Source organism: Poecilia mexicana, unplaced genomic scaffold, assembly GCF_051168715.1.
Source record: "Poecilia mexicana isolate PSO_F unplaced genomic scaffold, ASM5116871v1 scaffold_7, whole genome shotgun sequence".
NCBI lineage: Eukaryota > Metazoa > Chordata > Actinopteri > Cyprinodontiformes > Poeciliidae > Poecilia > Poecilia mexicana.
Genome location: NW_028263376.1, coordinates 16,426,055 through 16,446,819, shown reverse-complemented (window position 1 = coordinate 16,446,819; position 20,765 = coordinate 16,426,055). Strand labels below are relative to the sequence as shown.

Here is a 20,765-nt window from a genome sequence, read left to right as displayed (position 1 = left end):
GATGGAATGCTAATAGGGTTAATAGAATTAATGGCCCTGTCAAGCTTGTGGAGGAGAGTCAGGCTTCTTACTGGAAGTTTGGGAGTTGATTGCCTTTATTTGCTGGAGCGACACTCTAGTTCTGATTTCAATGTTTTTTCTTTGTTGTTTGCTCGGGTTTCTCTGTCTTTCTCGTAATTTTCTTGTTCTTTCTAAACAATTGGTTTCTCTTTTACAATACAATTATCTCTGCAAATGTTTAAGTTTCTCTAAGAATGCATCTTTGTATCCTCTGTGAAATTGATTGATTAAAGTGGTTTTAATTTTTTAGTTTCCCTGTGTCTTAGCTGCACAATGATTTGTGGGATTTTATATGCGTGCCTGTTTTGTGTGATTTCCTGAGTGAGTCTATGATGCTGCGCAGCTCGTGCGTCCGTGTGTGTGTGCGTGTGCGTGTGTGTGTGTGCAATAATGGAAGGTTGACATTTAAAGCAGTGTATTTAGTGCCAATGAATTAGCATACTTTAACTGGCTGTTCTATCCCTTCTGGAGGGAAGCAGGCATTAAATCCACGAAGCTAGATTGGTCGGCATTTTTAAAGAGCTTTAGTGAAGATTCATAGACTACGAAATGTGCCACCATCACACGAGAGAACACACCCACCCACACACACATCCTTTGCTATCTTCTCCAAATGTGTCCCTCTCTCTCTCTTTTTTTAAGCTTACTCTGACCTGGGTATACGCTGCTCTTTTATTCTGCATACACAGCGTTTTTCCCTCCTGCCACTTCAGACCATGTGTTTGAGTTATGATGGTGATGAGGGCAGATGGAGGAGTTTGCGTGTGCGTGTGTGTGCGTGTGTGTGTTTTCCCCAGTGTTTGGGGTGGATAAAGGGGGACACTTTGTCACCATCACGTCTTTCCTGATGTGCATCTCCGAGGTCCACAGAAACATTTCGGGCCGTTGTTTCTTTGCATGTGATTTGCAAACAGAGAAAATCTCTGCATCCTGTCAGTGTGGCTGTCTGACCTGGTCTTTGTGTTGCATTCACTAAATGTCATTAATGTGCAAAGATAGGTTCAGAACACAGAGCATAAATCCTTCTTCACACAGCTTTCTAATTAGCCAAATAATGAATCAGGGCTGCATTTACTGCTTTCACTCAGAGCAAATATGACTGAAAGTCATTAGCTTGTTTTATGTGCAGACAGCATTACATGTGCTTGCTTGGACATTCTTTATGAAGTGGAGTTATTAACACCATCTTTAACACACACCTGGTTGTGTAATTTATGTTGTATGATTTCTGATCAATTGGAAATGTCCTACAAATCAAAGCCTTGTTCAGGTACAATGCTCTTCTTGGGCCACATGGAAAAATCAAACAAGTCAATCATAATTGATTATAGCAGCATCGCATTAGTAAAATAATATAGCAAAGGTGTGTCAGTGTTCACAATGCTGCGCCTGGTTTGTGCATATAGAGTTGCAGAATAATATACATAAACAATGAGACTAACAAGCATAAGGAGCACCTTCAATCGTCATGGACAAACTGTGATATTGAGTTAAAAGCTTGTTTTCATCAGAATAAATATTTCAAGTTGAACAAAGATGAAATAGTTTCAGTTCTTCAAAGTATAAACTGTTGCGCTCATGCAGGCCAAACAAAGGTTTTGAAATCCTGGTTTTGTTTAGATTCTGCAGTACAAATAATCTGTCCATTAGAAATTCTTCACCACCTAGTCAAAGTCTTTATCAGATTCTAAAGTTATTAAAATACAAAAATAAAACAAAAAGCACAAGAATTTAAGAGTCGTGCTTCCTTTTCTCTACTTCCAATAAAAAGTATTGGTAACTACATATAGTGCAGATGCACATCTGATCCCTCAGTCAAACAATAGAAATTTTCAATACTCAACCAGTTGAATATTTAATCGCAGCATTACTGCCAGAGTTATTACATAGGGGCAAGAGCAGAGCGCTATTACAGAACAACACAGAGGTGAACCGGGTTTATCAAGGAGTTGTGACCCGGCATATCCTGTTTTCAGTTCTGTGCTGGAATGCCTTCGCCGCCTCGGAGATCTTTAATGTCTGCAGCACTGAAACATCAGAGGGTTCCTTAAAGACCACAAATAAACTGAATGCGACGGAGCAATCATTCTTAAACCGGGCCGGCTCGAAGCAGAGATGGGCAATGATGTAACTTTAAAAAAAAAAAAAGAATATTCACAAGGCTTTCAGTTGATTCCCTGCTGTCCTCCTGCCCAAGGGGAGAGGGGTTGCCATGGCAACCCTTGTCCGGCACATGGGGTTCTGGCCTGCTTTTCTTGTGAGCATTTTGAAAGGGGTCAGACAATCCAACCCCCGCCGGTTCACAAGTAGCATCACTGTGACTCTGCAAACGGACTGATTGGACCACCCCTGTCCCTCTCTGCTCGCCCTCCTTTCAGATCCTCGCCCCCCTTACTTTGTTTCTGCCCCCCTGACAGGGTTACAGATTCATAGTGTAGTGTCCATCTTGCCATCCCCCTTTCTTTTCAATGTAAAGGAGGAGCTTTAATTATCCAAGGAATAATAGCAACTTGATAGGTGAGGGGTTAAAGGTTGTGACACGTGTTTCTATGGAGTTAAATGTGGTGTGGGATATTTTTTGGACCTGAGGGGTATGCAAAGTTTTGCCTAAAGGTACTTAACCTCTCTGCAAGCACCTCTTTTGGCTGTATTAGAAAAATTAAGGTGTTTGCAAAGTTCCAACTTTACAGTGATCCCAAGCAAAACTCAAACCTGAACTCTGTTGAGGAATGTCTGGTGTTGGGGAAGAAAATATAAAATGTTGCACCATTAAAAACATCCATAGAATGGAGGACTTTGCCATGAGTGGCCTGGGATTTCTGAGAAAAGCTGCCAAAAGCTTGTCTGGTTATGTATCAGACTGCAACAAGTCATAGCAGCAAACTAATGCTCTGCTAAAGACGGTTTTCATGAGAGGATGAACAATTTGGTCATTAAAAGTGACCTCATTTGATTCGTTTTGATAACCCATGTGATAGTTGTCTTTGGCTATCTAGATTGTTCCTGTTTAGTGTTTATCACAACCATCTGCTAGTTTGTTTATGTTGCCAGCAAATTTAATGCAGAGTTTTGGGATCTAATAGTTTTAGGCTTAATTTGAATGTAGAAAAGATCTGTTAGAAAAGAGCAGGCTGCAAGCAAGCAGATGTCAGACACACTGAAACAATAGCTTATTGACTGATCAAAGATGGTACCAAAATAAACCAAATATGGATCCTGCAGATCCCTTCTTCAGTTTTATCCTGTTTCTTCTCTCTGTTTCCGTCTCTGTGCTATTCTTTGAGTAGTCTCTTCAATTTCTTTTTCCACTTGTCGTCTTGCCTAGTCATGCACATATCTCATTCCTAATCCATTATACATCAATCACATTCTCAGGTTAAAGGTTTTTTCCTTCCAACAGAACCATTTTCACAATTGTGATAAAGTACTGCTATATCTATGAACAAATCAAAAATATTGTGCATGTTGTTAGACTTAAATAAAGTCTAATAAAGTTAAAAATCTCCAATTCAAATACTTTTTTTTTAGTTCCTCTAAACAGAGTAATATTTAGTTCTTTGATGGAAATTAAAAGTAAAATATGAGGGTCTGCTCATGTGATCCTTCATGAACGCTCATGCCAGCCCTGAACTGCTCCAGTGGAAATGCATCAAACAAGCATTTAGTTTCAAAACTACTGAAATAAGCTACATCTATCAAAAGCCTTCTTTGCAGCTAGTGCTGCAAATGGCAGGCATATCATCCGCTGCGTGAAGCATATCGGGACATCATTGATGCTCGTGCGTGTTACTGAAGTAAAAGGTAGGCTTGATTGGCTTGATTGAAGTGTTTTGTATGTTTTTTTTTCTTCTCATTTATGGTTCGGATCCCGCTGGCTATAATTTCTAAGCGTCTCACCGCTCCCTGCCAATCTTGTCCCACATTTAAATCTCACAAATCCGGTGGGAGGAATTGAAACAATTTCAGCTAATTTGCCCCTCACCTGAACCTTTTCCTGAGCTACTTTTTGATGCACGTATCTTTTGTGATCTACTTTGAAGAACACCAGGGGAGAAAGCAGAAAGGGTGATATTTCCTTCTGGCTCAGGCTGTTTGACTTTCCTATAATAACTTTTGTCTCACTATCAGAGGCTGTGTGTGTACTGCATGTAATGTGATTGTTTTGTTCCCTGCTTATTTACTCACATGAAATGAGCTTGACTTTTTTTTTCCCCGCTTTCTTCCGTCTGCTCGTACATCATCGCAGTCAGAGTGCCACCTTTGAAGCATAATTTTCCCTGGAGACAAGCCTTCCTTATCAGAAGTCAGGCTTTTGTGAGGAGGTGTATGCTACCTTGTTCTCATTACAAGTAATTGTTAACTGAGAGACACACGAAAGGTGTGTGTGCTTGTAGATAGTTGTGTGAATATATACTTTAATGTTAGCAGAATGCTGTCTGTGTTTTACCTGGAAATTAATTTGGACTGAAGTGCGAACAGTCATGACAAAAATAAATAATGACCTCATTCAATTATCGGGTTTTAAGACGGCATACAGATGATCTGGTCTTTATCAGTTCTTCCATAATTGAAATCAGGCCCAAAGTGGGATAAAAAAAAACATGCCCAAAAGATTTTACCACCCTTTTTCTTTTATTAAACACAGATAATGCCAAAATGAAAAAGCTGTGTGAAGCTCTACAAGCTGAGCCAATAATTCACAAGTTCATAGAACTTTTTAGCCTGACTTTCCAGTGTCTTCCATTGCTGTTAAGAAGTTTTGGCCCACTTCTTTCCAGCGTTGCTCCAGCTCATTCAGGTTTCCACAACTCTCTTATTATTCCACCACAGCATTTTAGCTCATTTCATCCAGAAGGTATTCTGTTGTAGATTTGCCATTGAGTTTGTGATCTTTTTGCTGAATTCTCCAGATTCACTCGAGCTTCAGCTGTCTAACAGAGGACCTAACTTTGGCTTCACGCTAAGTAATTTGGTTTGCAGAGGAGTTGAACTCAGTGGCTCAAAATCCCAAACTACTTTGGTCCAGATCAATCCCAAATCATCATCCCTCCACCATCGTACTTCTTGCTGAACTACTGTGCAAACGGGGGTGTGCATCATGGAAAAATGTGAAAAAGGACGCCGTTCAAGAAGTCTTGCCTTTCATGGGGCATTTCTCTTTCAGCCGTTCCTAAAAGAAGCATGCTTCCTCAGTCTTTTTCCTATTGAGCTGTCATGAAGTTTCACATTTTAACCTGCTAAGTAAAGTCTGAAATGGAACTGTTGTTTTTTTTTTTTGACATTTCCCTCAGCATGGCACAGCCTGACCTTATGGCAAATTTGCTCAGATTCATTCATTTAAGGGATGATGGACAGTTGCCTTAAATGTTTTTCTCTTGTGAATAATCATTACCTTAGAATGATGGACTTCACATCGTTTGAAAATGCTATTATTACCGCACCCGAAAAGAGGAGCAGCAGTAATTGCTTAAGTCATTTCTGATGTCTTGTGTTAACAAACACCCAAAAGCATCAGACCAGCAAAACTGCCCAAACTTCTGCTTTTACAAGGGTGGTTATACATTTTGAGGCTCAAATTGTTTTCCACATATAGATTTTCTATTCTGTCTTATATTTTTGTTTAAAAGCTTGAGTGTTGCTTGACTGTTTATTCTTTCACTTTTCATTTTTAGTCAATGAGCCTTTTGTACTTTCACAACACATTTATTTAATCTTTTTGACTTCAGTCAGCAAGTAAAGAAAGAAAAAAGGATTGCAGCTCTTGCTGTTTGGTGTACAATCCACTTGTATTTTACTTTTTACTTTATTTGTCTGCCTCTCTGATACGCTACTTTTTGAGAGCTAAAGCAGAAAATCCCTCCCATCTCGTCCCTTCTGTTTTTGCTCTCTCAGAAACCTTGCTGGCTTGCCTCCATCAGTGCTATATTGGTCTCTGTTTCGAGTTTTAATGCTGTTGCTAAATATAGACCTCACATTGTGCCGCTGCGCTTAATGTGTGTGCTCAGGCTGATTAGAGCGGTGGCCTGATCTCACCCCCTCCTCAGACCCCTAATGCGTGCGGCAGGCTCTGGTTTCTCTTTTGGAAACGGGGGCAAACAGAAGAAAGTGCTGAAACCATCATGTTCCGGGTTGTAAGTTATGTGACCCATAGAGCTGGAAATATAGAAGCCCTAAAAGGCAATTAAGGGCAAGTTGGAGGCACTAAAGCTTTCGGATGATCCGTTGTCAGGACTCATTGGAGATCAATTTAACAGGATGTTTCTGATTTCAATATTTACAGCAAATCGATGGCAGGAAAAAACGATTCACTCGAAATGCCATCAAGTGTGATTTGTCCTCTGCAGTAGCTTCTATTAATATTTAAACGGATGCGGAGAGGTGTTGTAGAGTAAAGGGTTAACTGCTTTGTTCATGGAGGATAGAGGGAAATCAATAAAGTTTATGGTGCCCGGCCAAAAATATGAAGCAATTGCCTCTTGTATTGATTGGAGGCTCGGGTCATTTTTGCAGATATAGTGCCACCTTCTCCTTTAAAGCTTGTTTCCCTTCCTGTAATTTACCTCTTTTTCCTGCTACATCATCCCCTGAGAATGCAGTCTGTTTTTCCCCCTTACCTTTTTTCCAAACCCCTCATCTGTCCGTGTTCCTTACCTCTCCCCTCGTCACCCCTTTCCTGTCCTCTCTCAGGTTCCTCTCCCCTGTCACAATAGCGTAGCCTCTCCAGCCTCAGCCTGTCCAAGGGGAATTGACACATAGTGCACTCGGCCAAACGGGCTAACGTGAGCCTCGTGGAAGCTTATAATGTACAACAGGAACACGAACAAAAGAGACGGCATGCAGTGCTGGTGGGAGCCACCTCACACACATGCACGCTGCGCATTTCTCCATCCCGCTCGCAGCTGACACCAGAATTCTTCAGCCTGCCACCAGTGATGGATTAGATGCGTTATCGAGGTGGAGACAGGCTCCATGTTTTCTCCCAGTGTGAGAAGAGAAAGGGAAATAGGGACACGCACACACACACACACCCACACACACACACACACACTGCCAGCTGAATGGGTTGTTCCAACTCCAACTCAAGTAAAGGAATACAGTAGCAGTCTGCTACACTTCTAGCCAGGTTTCCGGGTTGGACACATGAGCCGTATCTTCTTCAGGCTGTTGAATACAAGCAGCTGATTTCAATCAGCCTTGTGTGTGAGTTCACATCAAGTTCTAACAAGTCATTTTCTTGTTTCAAAGCATCTTGCATTAAAATTTAGCAATGGTAACCATTAATTTGCCTGTTTTACCCGTAGGCCACAGTATAAAAACCTTGGCTAAGAATACATGTCTCACCATATTAACCAGAAAGGGATGTGATCCCTTCTACTTAAAACGGAAAGGAAACAATCATTTTTACTACTGAACTTATAAAACAAGTTGAATATTCCTCTAAAACTGTGCTCTTTTGCATTTTTCACTTTTGTTTTCACAAAAACATGAATAAAACTTAGTGTTGACTGTGCAGAATATTCTTCCTTTGCTCATTAAGTAACAAAAATGATTAAAAAAAAAATCTGATATTAGCTGGTTGATCTTTCTGATAAACTTATATTCTTCAAACTCTATTTCTAAAACTGTTACCTTAAAAATAGTGACGAGTGGCTTTCAACCACTCATCACTTTAATTCCCCAACTAAAGAATGGGAAATATTTCTAAACAGCTTAATTTTGCCTCTCTATTGAGTGAGGGAAGAAGTAAAGTCACATTCTTTCTGCCAGATAATTGGGAGTGTAAAATAAAAAGTAGAGAAGGAAGCCAGACAGCACACAAAGTTAAGAAGTAAAGTGAAAAGTTAATGGCAGCAGTAATTTCTTTAGTGGCTTCATCAAGCAGAGAAACAGCAAATCAGAACATTTTAGGATTTCCTGGAACAGAATCAAAAACGGGATAACTGCAACGTCTCTATGTTTCATCAGCACTACTGCTGTTGGCAGCTGTATTTCTGAACGTCCCGATAGCTAGACTTTTGTGATCAATATCTTTTTTAAATCACTGGTTATACCTTTATCATTGTGCTTCGATCTGTTTTTGGCTTCTTGTGTATTTCTGTTTGTGTTTTTTTTTTCTTCTGTGACACATACCACTCATCCCTTCACACTCATTCATCTCGATGCCTGAAGGGCCTGGCTTGTGTTGTCATGCATGCTTATCCATTAGGATAGTCAGTGGGTCTGTCAGCACACCTCACACCCCTCTGCCACTATTCTTTCTCACCTTCATATATTCACTTGAGAGTCTTTTAGATAAACAAACACCCTATCTATAAAATTTAAAGGACAGAATAAAGGTTTATATGAAGCTGGACCCCCTGCTGCATAGTGAGCTTTCATGTTCAGATAAATTGCTTGTTTTATGTATATTTTCTTTAATTCCCATCATACAACTGCTGTGCCTTGTTATCATCTGCGTGTGTAAAAATAGATTTTCAAGGTTTGGCGTACGTTACAGAATAGTGGAAAATGTCTTTGTCTTGTGACCAGAGTGCCTGTCTTGTCACAAAAGCCTTTGAAATCCCGGACGCCTCCTGACAAGCTTGACTTGGTCTCAAAATCCTGTCAGTCTGACACTTAGCCCATTTGGTCCAAGCCACAGAGCAATCTCAGCATCAAATTCAAGCCATTTACCAGAGGCCAAGATGGGCTCCATCAGGTGGATTGGATTTGATTGTATAAGATTTACGGTAGCCTTTGTCAAATCTGTCTGACCTGTGCTTTTTGTTTTCAATTGGTTTGACCCTACTTGACAGAGCTCCCCCTTTCCTAAGCTGAGCCCCGTCTGTGGTGCCTCTGTGAGGGGTCAGTGCTTCTTTGAGACAGAGCGTGGAAGTGTGTAGTGGTGGTGTACTTTTGCAGAATTTAATCCAGTGTGTGGGATCAGGCAGATAAAAGCAGTGGCTGTCACTCCCGCTCTCGGGACTGCGGAACTGGATAAGCGCAGATGCAGAAGATAGCTGTCAGATTGGATATTTAGGAAGTTCAACTTTTAACTCTCTGAAAAGTGAACTTGTCTGAGTTTCATCCACAAAACCACATTTTGCAGAAATTCAACTCTTATTATGCTATTCCAATGCAACATGTAGGTGGGGAACATACAATTAGATTTTTTTTTTTTGCCGATTTTGACACAAGGTTTGCAGAGTACCTCCCTTGTGTGGCTTGGTAAAGATTCCCATACATGGCTTACAGTCTTCTCTGCCAGCTGAAATACAGAGGCAAAATAATCTACACCCTCAGACTGATCTGTATTTGGCTTGGCAGCTACCTGTGCACAAGCATCTCCGGTTTCAGAGAACTAACATCCCTCAAGGCTAATGGTTAAAAATAGGATTTCGACAAATCTGAAATGAAAATTGCTCTCAGGTAATAGTTAGCAGCTGAGCTATTAAATGAAAAAAAAAAGTATTTAATGTTGAACAAACACTATGTATTGTGTGCTGTGCTGTCTGGCTTTAAAATCCAGATGGGAAAGTTTAGAGACGTCATTTCGTTTTGCTTTTCTTAAATGTTTTTGATCATAAACTAACTTTAATATGATAAATACAGCAACAAATTCATTTTGGAGTTGCTGACTTCATTTATTCAGAGAAAAAAAAACATGCCTGTATTGCTCTACATGAAAATATAACTGATCCCTGCTGTTAAAACATAAATTGTGATTAAATGTTTTTGTTTACTTGACACACCCACATCTGATTCAAGATATCGCTTAAACAAGAAACATCTGCTGGTGTGTATAAGACAGAAAGATTTAAAAATGCAACACAAGATGCAAAACCTTACACCACAACATTTCAAAAAAAAATTTTTTTTTGCAGCGGAACAATGATCTGAAGCGCTCTAGCATATCCACTTCTGCATGATGCAAATAAACTAAAGAAAATGAAGGTTTCAGTGGCCTAGTTAATGACTCGACTTAAATCTGAGATAATGCGGTATGATCTTATACAGGCAATTTGTTTGATAAAAAGTCTGCATTGAGAAATGGGCCAAAATTCTCACAATGATGTAAGATACTTTATGAAAACCACCACAAATAACCATATTTGATGCTGTTTAATTTTAGATGTTGGGGACAGTTGCATGTTTTCATTGTCCAGGTTTGTTTGGGAACCTTATTTTGTCTAAGAAATGAAATCATCACATTGAAAATTCTTTATTTAGTTTATCTTCGGCTGATACGGAAATGTGTTTGATCTGGAATACTTAAGCCTGAACAAGAAACGGAAAAACTATAGAAGTCTGTTTTGGGGCAAATACTTTTTAGACGACACTTTTACGTCTGGATGCCTTAACAGAGAGGAATTTGGGGAGTTTAGTTTTTGTGTAAATGTTTTTGTTGTTGCTTTAGCTGCTCCCAAGGAGTTTTCTGGTATGACACAACAAGCTGTCTTGCTGGGTGGGATGTGTCTTTTGAATGAATGACAGTTTTGGCCTTTACTACTTCTTCCGTCTCTGAGCTGCAGCATCCATAATGCACTGCAAAAACACACATTTCCTGCACTTTTAGCCAGGATTTATTCAGCCCTTTTCACTCAAGCAAATTGCTTCTCATAGACTCTCACAGTTGGTGATCCACTGTCTGGCACTGTGTTCAAAACCACAGACCAAGGCAGAGCGGCGGAGAGAGGAAGAGGGAGAAGGGCAATCTGGATTGGAGTTTGGTCAATCTTCAAACGTTTTTCCAGGGTGCTTACATGGTCTGATCAAAAGCCCCCCTCTGGCATGGACCCTTGTAGCCACAAGGGGAGGCCTCTGATGCCTCTGCCATCATTTCCCTCCGGCATATCCCTCAACTCAAATCCCCAGCTCTCTTAGTTTTAGGAACCATAACATAAAACATACATGTAGTTGGAGTCTTAACAGAGAACAAATGATGTTAGTGATGTGCTTTTTGAAACCGATCACTCTTTCATGTGAACTGTTGAATCGAGCCTCCGTTTGAGACCTGCTCTTTGATGATGGCTTTTCTTGTGTTTTTATTCATACTGCCAATGTTTTTTTGTTTTTTTTTCATCTTTCACTAACTGTGCTGTTGTTCAACCAATCAGATGCGATGACAGAACAAGAATTACAAAAATCATTATTTGTTTTGGTTTATTAAGGGGCAACCGAAACCAACCTACTCCCATGTTGAAAATGTAATTAATTACCATTTAAGCCTAATAACTGGTCATGTCACCCACGGCAACAACCACTTCCATCAAGCATTTGCAGTAACTGGCAGTAAGTTTTTTATATTGATGTGGTGTTTTACTGTAACTGTACTGGATTGTTTTCATCATGGCCTGTTAAAAGTTATGCAACAGCAGCATCTCAAACTGTTGAAAATTAGACTTTGACTAGACCACTCCAAAAGCTTCTTTTTTGTTTCCTTTTGAACCATTTAAAGTTGAACTTGGTAGTGTGCTTAGAAGCCCCCCACCCTTTTTTTAAATAGATTGTTTTACATAGAAAATTACATATCTTTCTCTTTCTCTCAAGTTAGACCTTTCCCTTCCAGTTCATTTCATAAATTACCTAGACTAATACTAAAGCAAGTGTCTCAGCAAAATACTTGCAAACGGCTGAAGCAGCTTTGCAATGTTTGAAGAAATTTCATATTTAGTGGCTTCATGCATCAGCTCTAAAAATATGAAAATTTTTATGTAAAATTGGTTTTATGATTTGCTCAGTAAGCCTCATACTGAATTTAATCGAGAATATTACGAATTATTAATCAGACTGAAATTGTCTCACACTTTGCAGGTTTTAAAGGTAACCAGAGAACTTTGGTCTAAGCATAATAATCTATACAAACACAAAGTGAAAACAGGTGGATGTCGAATGCCTATTGATGCACGGGACAAGTGATTTCATGGGACCACTGGTGTTGCTTTGCAATTTCATAACCAAGTTTGAAATGCTCCCTTTTAAATGATGTTTTAATACAGGAGTCCAAATAAAGCAAAAACAAAATCTGAAAACAGTGCTCCAGCTCCAGGATTTGCCTCCCACTCTTTGCCGCCTGAGGACACTTATTTCTGTTCTCCGTTATCTTCCACCATCACTGCTGTGTTTGGATTTATGTTTGTACATGAAGGATATCAAATCCCACATGCAGCGTGAATCTAAACACCAGTTGCCTACTGTGTGTTTGTGCAATTTGTTTAAATATCTATAATTCAACATGGTGTCATCTTCTCTTTTTTTGAAACCGTTAAAGACAACCCATGGACTCCCTCGAGTAATGTAGACAGTTTTTCCAACACTCTCATCTATCTTCACCTTTTTTCCCCCTCCCATGCTTCTGGAAGAGAGGAGCTGCCTAATAGCTGCAGAGTTGGAATGGGGGACCGAGTCGGACCGGACTGAACCAAAGGGCAGCTCTCTGGGGCTGCAGGGTTTCTTTCAATGCATTGTTTTTCCTTTAATAGAGGGCGAGTGTGATTGTCTGGAAAGTATTACCTGGTTGCAGCGTTCTCATCTCGTCTGACATGTAATGCAGGGTCAAACAGGGCAAACTTTGACCAGGTTGTTCTTCTAAAGCATGCTAAGCGTTAGAGTAAAGTTAGACTGAAGAAAATTTTATTTTTTAGGCAGCTGTAGGGCTGGGCGATATGGCTTAAAATTAAATCTTGGATGTTTTTCATGCCAGATCCAATTTCCAATTATTTTAGCTTGCTTTTTTTTTTTTCAAGGTGACAGGTTATGAGAATTTTTATTTAATTATGAAAATATAGTCACGATATTAATAGAATAGTGACACAATTTTACCAGAAAGATGTTTTGAAATTATAAGAAAACAAAAAGTTGTAATGACAGAAAAGCTTGGATAATATTGTTTTGCTACTTTTTCTTTTGTTGGAGTTATAAAATTACTACTTCATTCTCCATATATTACGACTTTATTTTGGTAAAAATAAAGTTATTATTTATCACATTATTTAGTCTATATTCTTATAAAAAAAACAAGCCTTACTCTTATACTTTTTTGTGGAGTTGATTAGATTTCAAGATCCAAATAAATAAAAACTGTAAAACGTGCTTGAGAAACAATATGGCTGCCTGAGTGTGCCATCTTGACATCGCTCCCAACTACGGAAACCCAAGGAGTGCAAAATCCAGATTTCCTAAAAATAAATCTTCAAACACCAAATAATTTATTAATTGATTAAAATCAACTCATCACCCAGCCATAGTCAGTAGTTATGAGACAAAATGTGAGTAAATTCAGCTGTTTTTACTTCTTCTCCAGGTATTAGTTTTTTCATTTAAGCAGATACTATACCTGCAGAGGAGGGGATTTGTTGTTAAAACATTCCCACTGCACCAGTTGTGCTTGTGGCCAAAATGTGAATTGAGAGACCTCCCGACAGTAGTGAGAGAATGTGTGATAAAGATCTGATTCAGACGAACTGCGGGCGGGGAGGTCGGGTTATCTCATGATCCCTTGCGGCGGCCCGCTTGGACACATATCACAGCGTGCAGCTCTGTTATGGCCTGACGCTGACATGCTTTATGGACCAGCATATTTGCTGAGGTATCCCTCCACGCTGCAGTGTCAGTAACCAGACGTAGACGGCCCCGGCCCCCGCGTCCGTCCTCCATCCTCCCCACATATGGGTTTCGCATATGTTCTGTCAGTGACTCCCGGATCGGTCCCCCCGGGTCAGACGCAGGTCAAACACGGAAGGCTTGACCAGTTTGAGTTCTTCCACTCAAGCGGTCAATCTCTAGGGCCGACGGTTAACCTGCCTCACTTTTCTCCCCCCTTACAGGACTATCTAATGGCTTTGACACACATTCCCTGCCTCACAAACAAACAAGAGGCTGTGTATGTGTGTGTGTGTGTGTGTATGTGTGTGTGCGCACATCAGCTCCCAAACCTCTTCACCCTCCCAGTTTGACAGACATATGACCCTGACTTTCCCCCCTCTTGAGTTATTTTTTAGTGAGGCAGCCTGCTCTTTGGGGATGTCACTATCCGAATAGACAGATGAATGTTGGGGTGGAGAGAGGCAGACGGGAATGGACAGATGATAGAGACATCATCTTTGATGGTTGGGGGAGGGATCTGTGACATCTGACATCATGGAGACATCTCTCACGCCCCACATCAATAAACCTGCACCCTCCCCGTTAAAATGTGCTGTTGTGGCTACATATTTGGTCAACGTGATTTAATGTGAAGAAACACTACCCGATATGCAACGCATTGCTCCATTTTTCCACTGTTTCTCCAGGAAGGTGGTCTTGGCTTGAAGTTCAAAGTCCTAGTGAGGGAATTCATCATTCATCAGAAGAAAGAGGAAAGGAAAACACAGCTAAGGTTTCACAATGGCTTAATTGTATCAGCAATTAATCCCTCAAAGTTTCTGTAACTAAAGGAACTACAAATACTCCCAGAGGACTCCTTTGAACTCATAAATAAATAATCCTCCAAGCTGTCGCACATGTTTCATACTTACAAATCAGTTTAACAAATATAAAGATTCATAAATTTTAGTTGGTATAAAACTAATCTTACCTCGGCGTATCTTATTTGGGTTTCATGTGTAGAAAATGATAAAAAAAAAAACACGGTTCAAAATGTTTTTATAAATAAAAATCTAAAGTGATGGGAATTAATATTTGGTTCCGATGAATCCAGACTTTCTAGAACCACCGTTTGCAGTAATTAGAGCTGTGCTTTGGGGCATTGCAAATGGATTACATTTCTGCTGTGCTTCTCCAGTCATCAGAGCTGAATTCACCCAGTTGAACTAACAAATTCACACTGGTACACGCTGCAAAACCTTGACTGCAAAATGTGCTCTTCCAATAGAGCCACACTTGCCATAACACAGGGCAAATACAGTCTGATATTTGAGAAAATTATTTTGAATCTGCAAAAGACTTCACAGTCAGCAAACAGCCAATACAAGTTGTTCATATTTGTAAAGTGGAAGAAAATGATTGGTAGTTTTCACCATTTGTATTTGTATTCAGCCCTGTTGGTCAGATTTGTAGAACTTCTTTGGGATTTTTTCCTCATCAACTTCTAACCATGGCAGACTTGAAGTTTTGCTTATTGTTTTTTGTGAAACAGCTTAGTTGGACTGGATGGGAAGCACCTGTGACCATTTTTAAGTTTTCCTATGGATTCTCCTTTGGATTTATGTCTTGAGTTTGACTGGGCCTTTCATAGAAAGAGCAGGACCAACCACCATCCCTCCCACCGCTGGAAAAACAACATCCGTCATATGGGTCATTTTTCTTTCAGTTCAAAGTTATGTTCTACATTGTGTTAATCTTAATACAGTACATCGATTTTATTTCTTTTTTCCTCAGTGTTACCGTGACTAAATTTAAAGTAGTTAAATAGGTGTGAATAATCTTTCAAGGCACCATACTTCCAATCAGTCTTCATGCAGAATTTTCATCTAACAGGATCTCAGAGTCGGTCAATGATGAACAATGTTGACAAATGTTTTGTGACTCTCGTCTGTCATTCTTGTCAATCTCTGCTCGTCTGTTTTCGTGTTTCTTGTTGTGACATGGATATAAATAGCTCTGCCTGACCTGTTTGTCTTCTCTTGTTTTATTTTTCTTCTTCTTAGATTCGAGTCGATGGTCCTCCTCATGGTGGCGTCCAGTATGAGACGATCTCGGTCATAAAGGACGGCAGCCCCATCCTCAGAGACATGGCCTTCTCTCTGGACCGCAACTTCCTCTACGTCATGTCTGATAGACAGGTAGGCATGAGTTGTTTTTTTTATGCCTTTTTAAACCTTGTGCTCCCTAATTATACAAGCTATCCTAACAGGAGGACGGATGGCTTTTAATGCGTTTTGTGTGTGCGTATGCAGATGCTTAAATGTCAGGGAGAGTCTGTGTGGCTCCAGTAGGACCCAGGATGGCTCACCTCTGCACATTACCAAATCCACCAGCTCCTGTTGGCTATAAATAACCTGTGTGGCACAGCAGGAGGTTGGGGGGGGGGGGGGGGGGTTATTCTGACAGCTTTTGATAATGAAGGAGAATGAGGGCAGGGACAAAGAAAGAAATAAAGAGACACGAAAAGTAAGAATGAGAATAAGGGAGATGAAGGACTCCTTCCTCTGGCTGACTGTGGTGAGAGAGAGAGTAATGAGAAAAAGACGGACAGCTGGGGGAGTGCATGACTTAGAGTAAAGGGAGGAACAGAGAGTGCAAGGTCATCCTTTCTTGTTCCTGATGAAGTGACACAGCATCGAAGGGCGAGAAAGGAAGCGACCGATAGCCATCAGTACAGCCGACGCGACGCGCGCCACAGGTAGAAAGGAAGGGGCCAGACACCGGTGGGAGGGGGGCGACGCAAGGACGGCGCGGAGGTCGGGCGATAAAAGCGGAAAAGGAGATATTTGCAGAGAAAAGACATGACAAGAGGAGGAGAAGTGAGAAGGCCGCAGAGAACAGAAGCAGCTGCAGGGGCCTCGGTGGCGCTGCCGCCCCGGAGACGGGCGACGTGCGAGGCCGACGGTGTCAACTGATGAATTACCATCCTCTCTCCTTATCTGGTCTTTGAACACGGTCAACAACTGCCTGGCCACCGCGCACAGGTGTGAACTTATACAGAGCAGGAGTTTTTATTTCCTTTATGTTTTGTCTTCAGTTTGACAAAGACTTTCGGTGGCAAGTTTAAAAATATTATTTTCATTTAAAAAAGTGAAAAGCAGATCCATTCATTACACATATTGAGATATGCTTGATACGTTTATTTTTGTTCATCTTGATCATTGTGGCCTACAGTTAATGGAACTCCAAAATTCAGTTTCTTAGAACATACAGTAGGAAATAGATTTGTAAATCTTCCTGAGGAATGTGGGGTATTCAGTACTTGAATGAAGTTGCTTTTTTCATGAATTTCATCGCTGAGAAAATCAGCCTGTGACACCATTGAGGTATAAAACCAAAAAGCCCAGGTTGCTTTTGATCCAGCCTTCAACTCATCAGGTTTATTTGTGCCTCTCATCTTGCATCTGAAAATACTCCACAAATTCTCCATGGTGTTTAGGTCAGCTAGTTTGCCGGCCAATCAAGCACAGTGATGCTACGGTCATTATATCAGATCCTCCTGGCAGAATGTGCAGGTGTGAAGTCCTGCTGGAAAAATAAATGAGCATCTTCATGAAACTGGTCAGCAGAGGGATGCATAAAGTGCTCTAAAGTTTCTTGGATGTGATAAAAAGACAACGGAACAATGGAAGCGGACGGCACAGGTTACCCCACTTAGGATCAATGGACAGCTTGGAATGTAACAGTTATAACCAATGTTGTAGATACATGTGTGCAGGGATTGTTGAAGCAGTGAAATCCACATTTATTTACTTATTTATTTATGGGCTAGAATGGGCTTTACTTCACAATTCTAATACCACAATTTTTCCTTCCACTCAACTTTCCATAAGTTGTACTCTTAGACACAGCTGTAGGCCAGCTCTTGAGCAGCTGACCCACATTCTGGAAGATGTCAGTGGCTGTTGGATAGGTGTAAGGTCTGCAGTCTTTGTAAGGTCTGTATTTTGTAACCATAAAATAATATTTGTGTATTAAAAGTAATATCTAAAAATGTAGTCATCTTATGTTGCATTTGTCCTAAGAAACTGAATTTTGAGTTTTATTGACTAAAAAGCCATATGCATTACAATTAACATAAAAAATGCATATGTGTCACTCTGCTTTAATTGAATCGATAGAATATATTGCATATTTTATTATGTTTATTGACGCACCTTTTATGCAGTTTGCTTCCTTTCACTCAGTAATTTATAAGTTGCTCTGTATATTTTAGCCATGCACTTATAAACAATGAAACAGTCACATAAACGTATCATTTGACCCAGCAGGAATTTAGTACTTGAATCAAAAATCCCTTCAATTATTCTGGGAAAAATTAATATTTAAAGTATCTGGTCTCTCATTTCATCAGAATTTATGCAACAAAATATTTAATTTGACAAGTTGAATTTAATTACGTCTTTTCAGATCACTAAGAGTCAGTTTCAATAAATAAATACCGGGCACAGTCAGAATATTGAGAACACAGAATTGGACAGATTGCACAAGTTGAGAAGAGTTTGTGTGGAGTCTGAAATGACTTTCCCCATGTTTACTAAATCCTTTATTCCCACTTATTTCACAGATGAAACACACTTTTGATGTTGAGCTCATAACTGGTAGTCATCTGAATGAGAATTTATGTCTGTGGATGTTATTAGTATTCAGCTTGTAGACTCTTCTGTCTCTCTCTGCAGGGGTTAGGGAGGATCGAAGCAGACGCACTCACACACACACTCACACACACACATGTTCAGCTGCCTTGGAGATGTTGCCTTGAATGTTTAACGATACAGTTCGATAGTCACACCTGACAGATTGGCTGAATTGGGATTCAGTTCTGCTTTTTCTGTTTTACTATGGGATTCTTTGACTCTGCAGCAACAGTTTTTTTTTTTTTTTTTTCAGATTTGATACTGCTCTCTCTCTGCTTGATCTGAACAACTGAAATCTAAGGACATGCATTAAAGATCTGCGATGCTATCCGCCGTACATTACACAGCAGATACCTTAAACAAGCCCTGCTGCACTCAGTGGGAGACATCTATTTGACCTTTATCTCAACATGGCCTTAAATGTCACCCCCAATCACACATCCAGAGTTATCACGGGATATATCTTGTCTAAGGTCCGTTTGTTCCCGTGAGTCTGACTGATGCAGGCTGAGGCCAAGCACATGGCGTTGGGAGACGGCGGAGAACAAAGGAGGGATGATATCAAACAGGAACCGAGGCAGATTTGGCTCCAGTTGCGTTTCCGACTTGGAATAACAAAGAAGCCCTCTGTGTTTGGCACAGTGGGAAAGGGAGCGAACAGAAGAGAGGGGGACATGAGGCTGGAGGAGAGAAACGGAAATCGAGGAAGTGAGCGTAATATTTGCAAAGCAAGGCCACACTGGTGAACCTGGGCTCGTTCTCGCTTCTGCCCTCACACCTGCCAGGTTCAGAATCTTTGTGATTTTAAATATACAAACAAGCAGTCAAAGCACAAACGCAAAATACTTTGTTTATTTGCATATAGGTGCTGCAGCCAAGAGTTCACCAGCTCCACCAGACAGGCATGGAAGAAAAATTGGCCTTTTTAGGCAACACATACATTCAAGCATCTGTCCTCCATTCAGTATTCAAATGGTGTTTACCTGATGCTTTTGGGGTAATTCCTCAAAAATGTGTTTGTATTGCTCATTAACATAGCACATGCAGATTAGACTCAACAGGCATCCTTCTTTTATCTGGTTCTCATTTGTTACTTCCTTATATTCAAATAATGGATGCTATTCTTCCTGTTTTCTACTCACCCCATCCTGCTGTCATGTTAAACGGTGCTTTGCTTAGTAGATGTAACGACAATGCCAGCAGTAATATTAATGACAGCCTGAGAATGGCGCGATGCGAGGGCAGCGCAGTGGAACTGATGAAAAGACCTGGCGGACTTGTTTCCTCTTCTCCATCAGCAGCATCAGTGTTGTGTTTGTGGGGCTTGTCCTGCTGTAAGGGGCTGGATCATCACTCACAGTTTTGACACGTCTTAGTAAAGAGGATTTTCTTCCCAAAATTTATGCTGAGGACTACAGGTGCACATTTCCTGTGACACCGCAGGGGAAATATTGTGACTACTTAAACTTTGTTTTTTACACGCAGCAAACTATTTCAAATATTTTATTGGAATTTTATACCAAAGTCGTGCATAATTGTGAAAGCGAAATGTGCCATGGTTTTCAAGCATATGCTCTGCTAATAGAAATGTGAGAAGTGTGGCCTTTCACACGTTTGATCTGTCACCTACTTGGCTTGTGACTAATTTCAGAGGGAAACAATCTTGCTTTGGAGAGGCAAGGTTTTTCTTGTTTCTTTTGTGAAGCAACTTGTTTGGTTTGCTTCTTGATTTTCATGACGTTTCTTCTACTCTAAAAACCAAATGTGATCTACTTTATCAAAAAACAGATGAAATGGAAGTTTGTGGTTGTGCTGGGAGGAGATTTTGATACGCAGTGTATTTAATAGGATTTAAACTCTGGTTGTTCTCTCTTTTTGGCACATGTATTTTTTAACATTGATCCAGGGCGATTGGATCTCCACTGACATATTAATAATATTTCAGATTCAGCTAAATTTCAGACGCAGTGGGATTAGTTGCAAACATTTTACAGCAAATACCAAGAAAGTGGTATGAGGATACGGATAACTCTGCTTATAAAGATGCACACGCTGAAGGTGAAAGGTGTTTAACTTACATGAGCTCGTTTGCAGGTCATGATCAAGTCCTTACACAAGTGCTGTAAATAAGTGGCTGAGCAGGAGATTTTCCCTTTAAAGAGCCAAGACGGAGAAAAATACATTTTGACAAATAGTGTCTTGTTTTTATTGGTAGGCATCCATTAATTCCTGATCTTGATCCTGAAAGATCAAGATTTTTGGTGACATGTTTCCTCAAATTGTTAATTTCAAATTAGCTACCAGATGCTTCTGGTTTTATTTGGAATTTTCTAAAAGGAGGACTGAAAACGTTTTTGCTTTGTCAGCTTCACTGCTTATATAGAGTCCTGTAAATGGTCTGTTGGTCACCTTTCAGTGAAAAGGAGACATTTCTTTCAAAATCTG

General features: G+C 40.2%; 1 protein-coding gene across 1 annotated transcript in view; it reads left to right on the top strand.

Annotated features, from left to right (window-relative positions):
* The window catches only part of plxna2 (plexin A2), a 216,764-nt gene that overhangs the window by 73,234 nt on the left and 122,765 nt on the right, over positions 1-20,765 (top strand). The window contains exon 4 of the mRNA XM_088007157.1: positions 15,687-15,821. Coding sequence (XP_087863283.1) covers positions 15,687-15,821 — 135 coding nt within the window. The remainder of the gene's footprint in view (positions 1-15,686; positions 15,822-20,765) is intronic.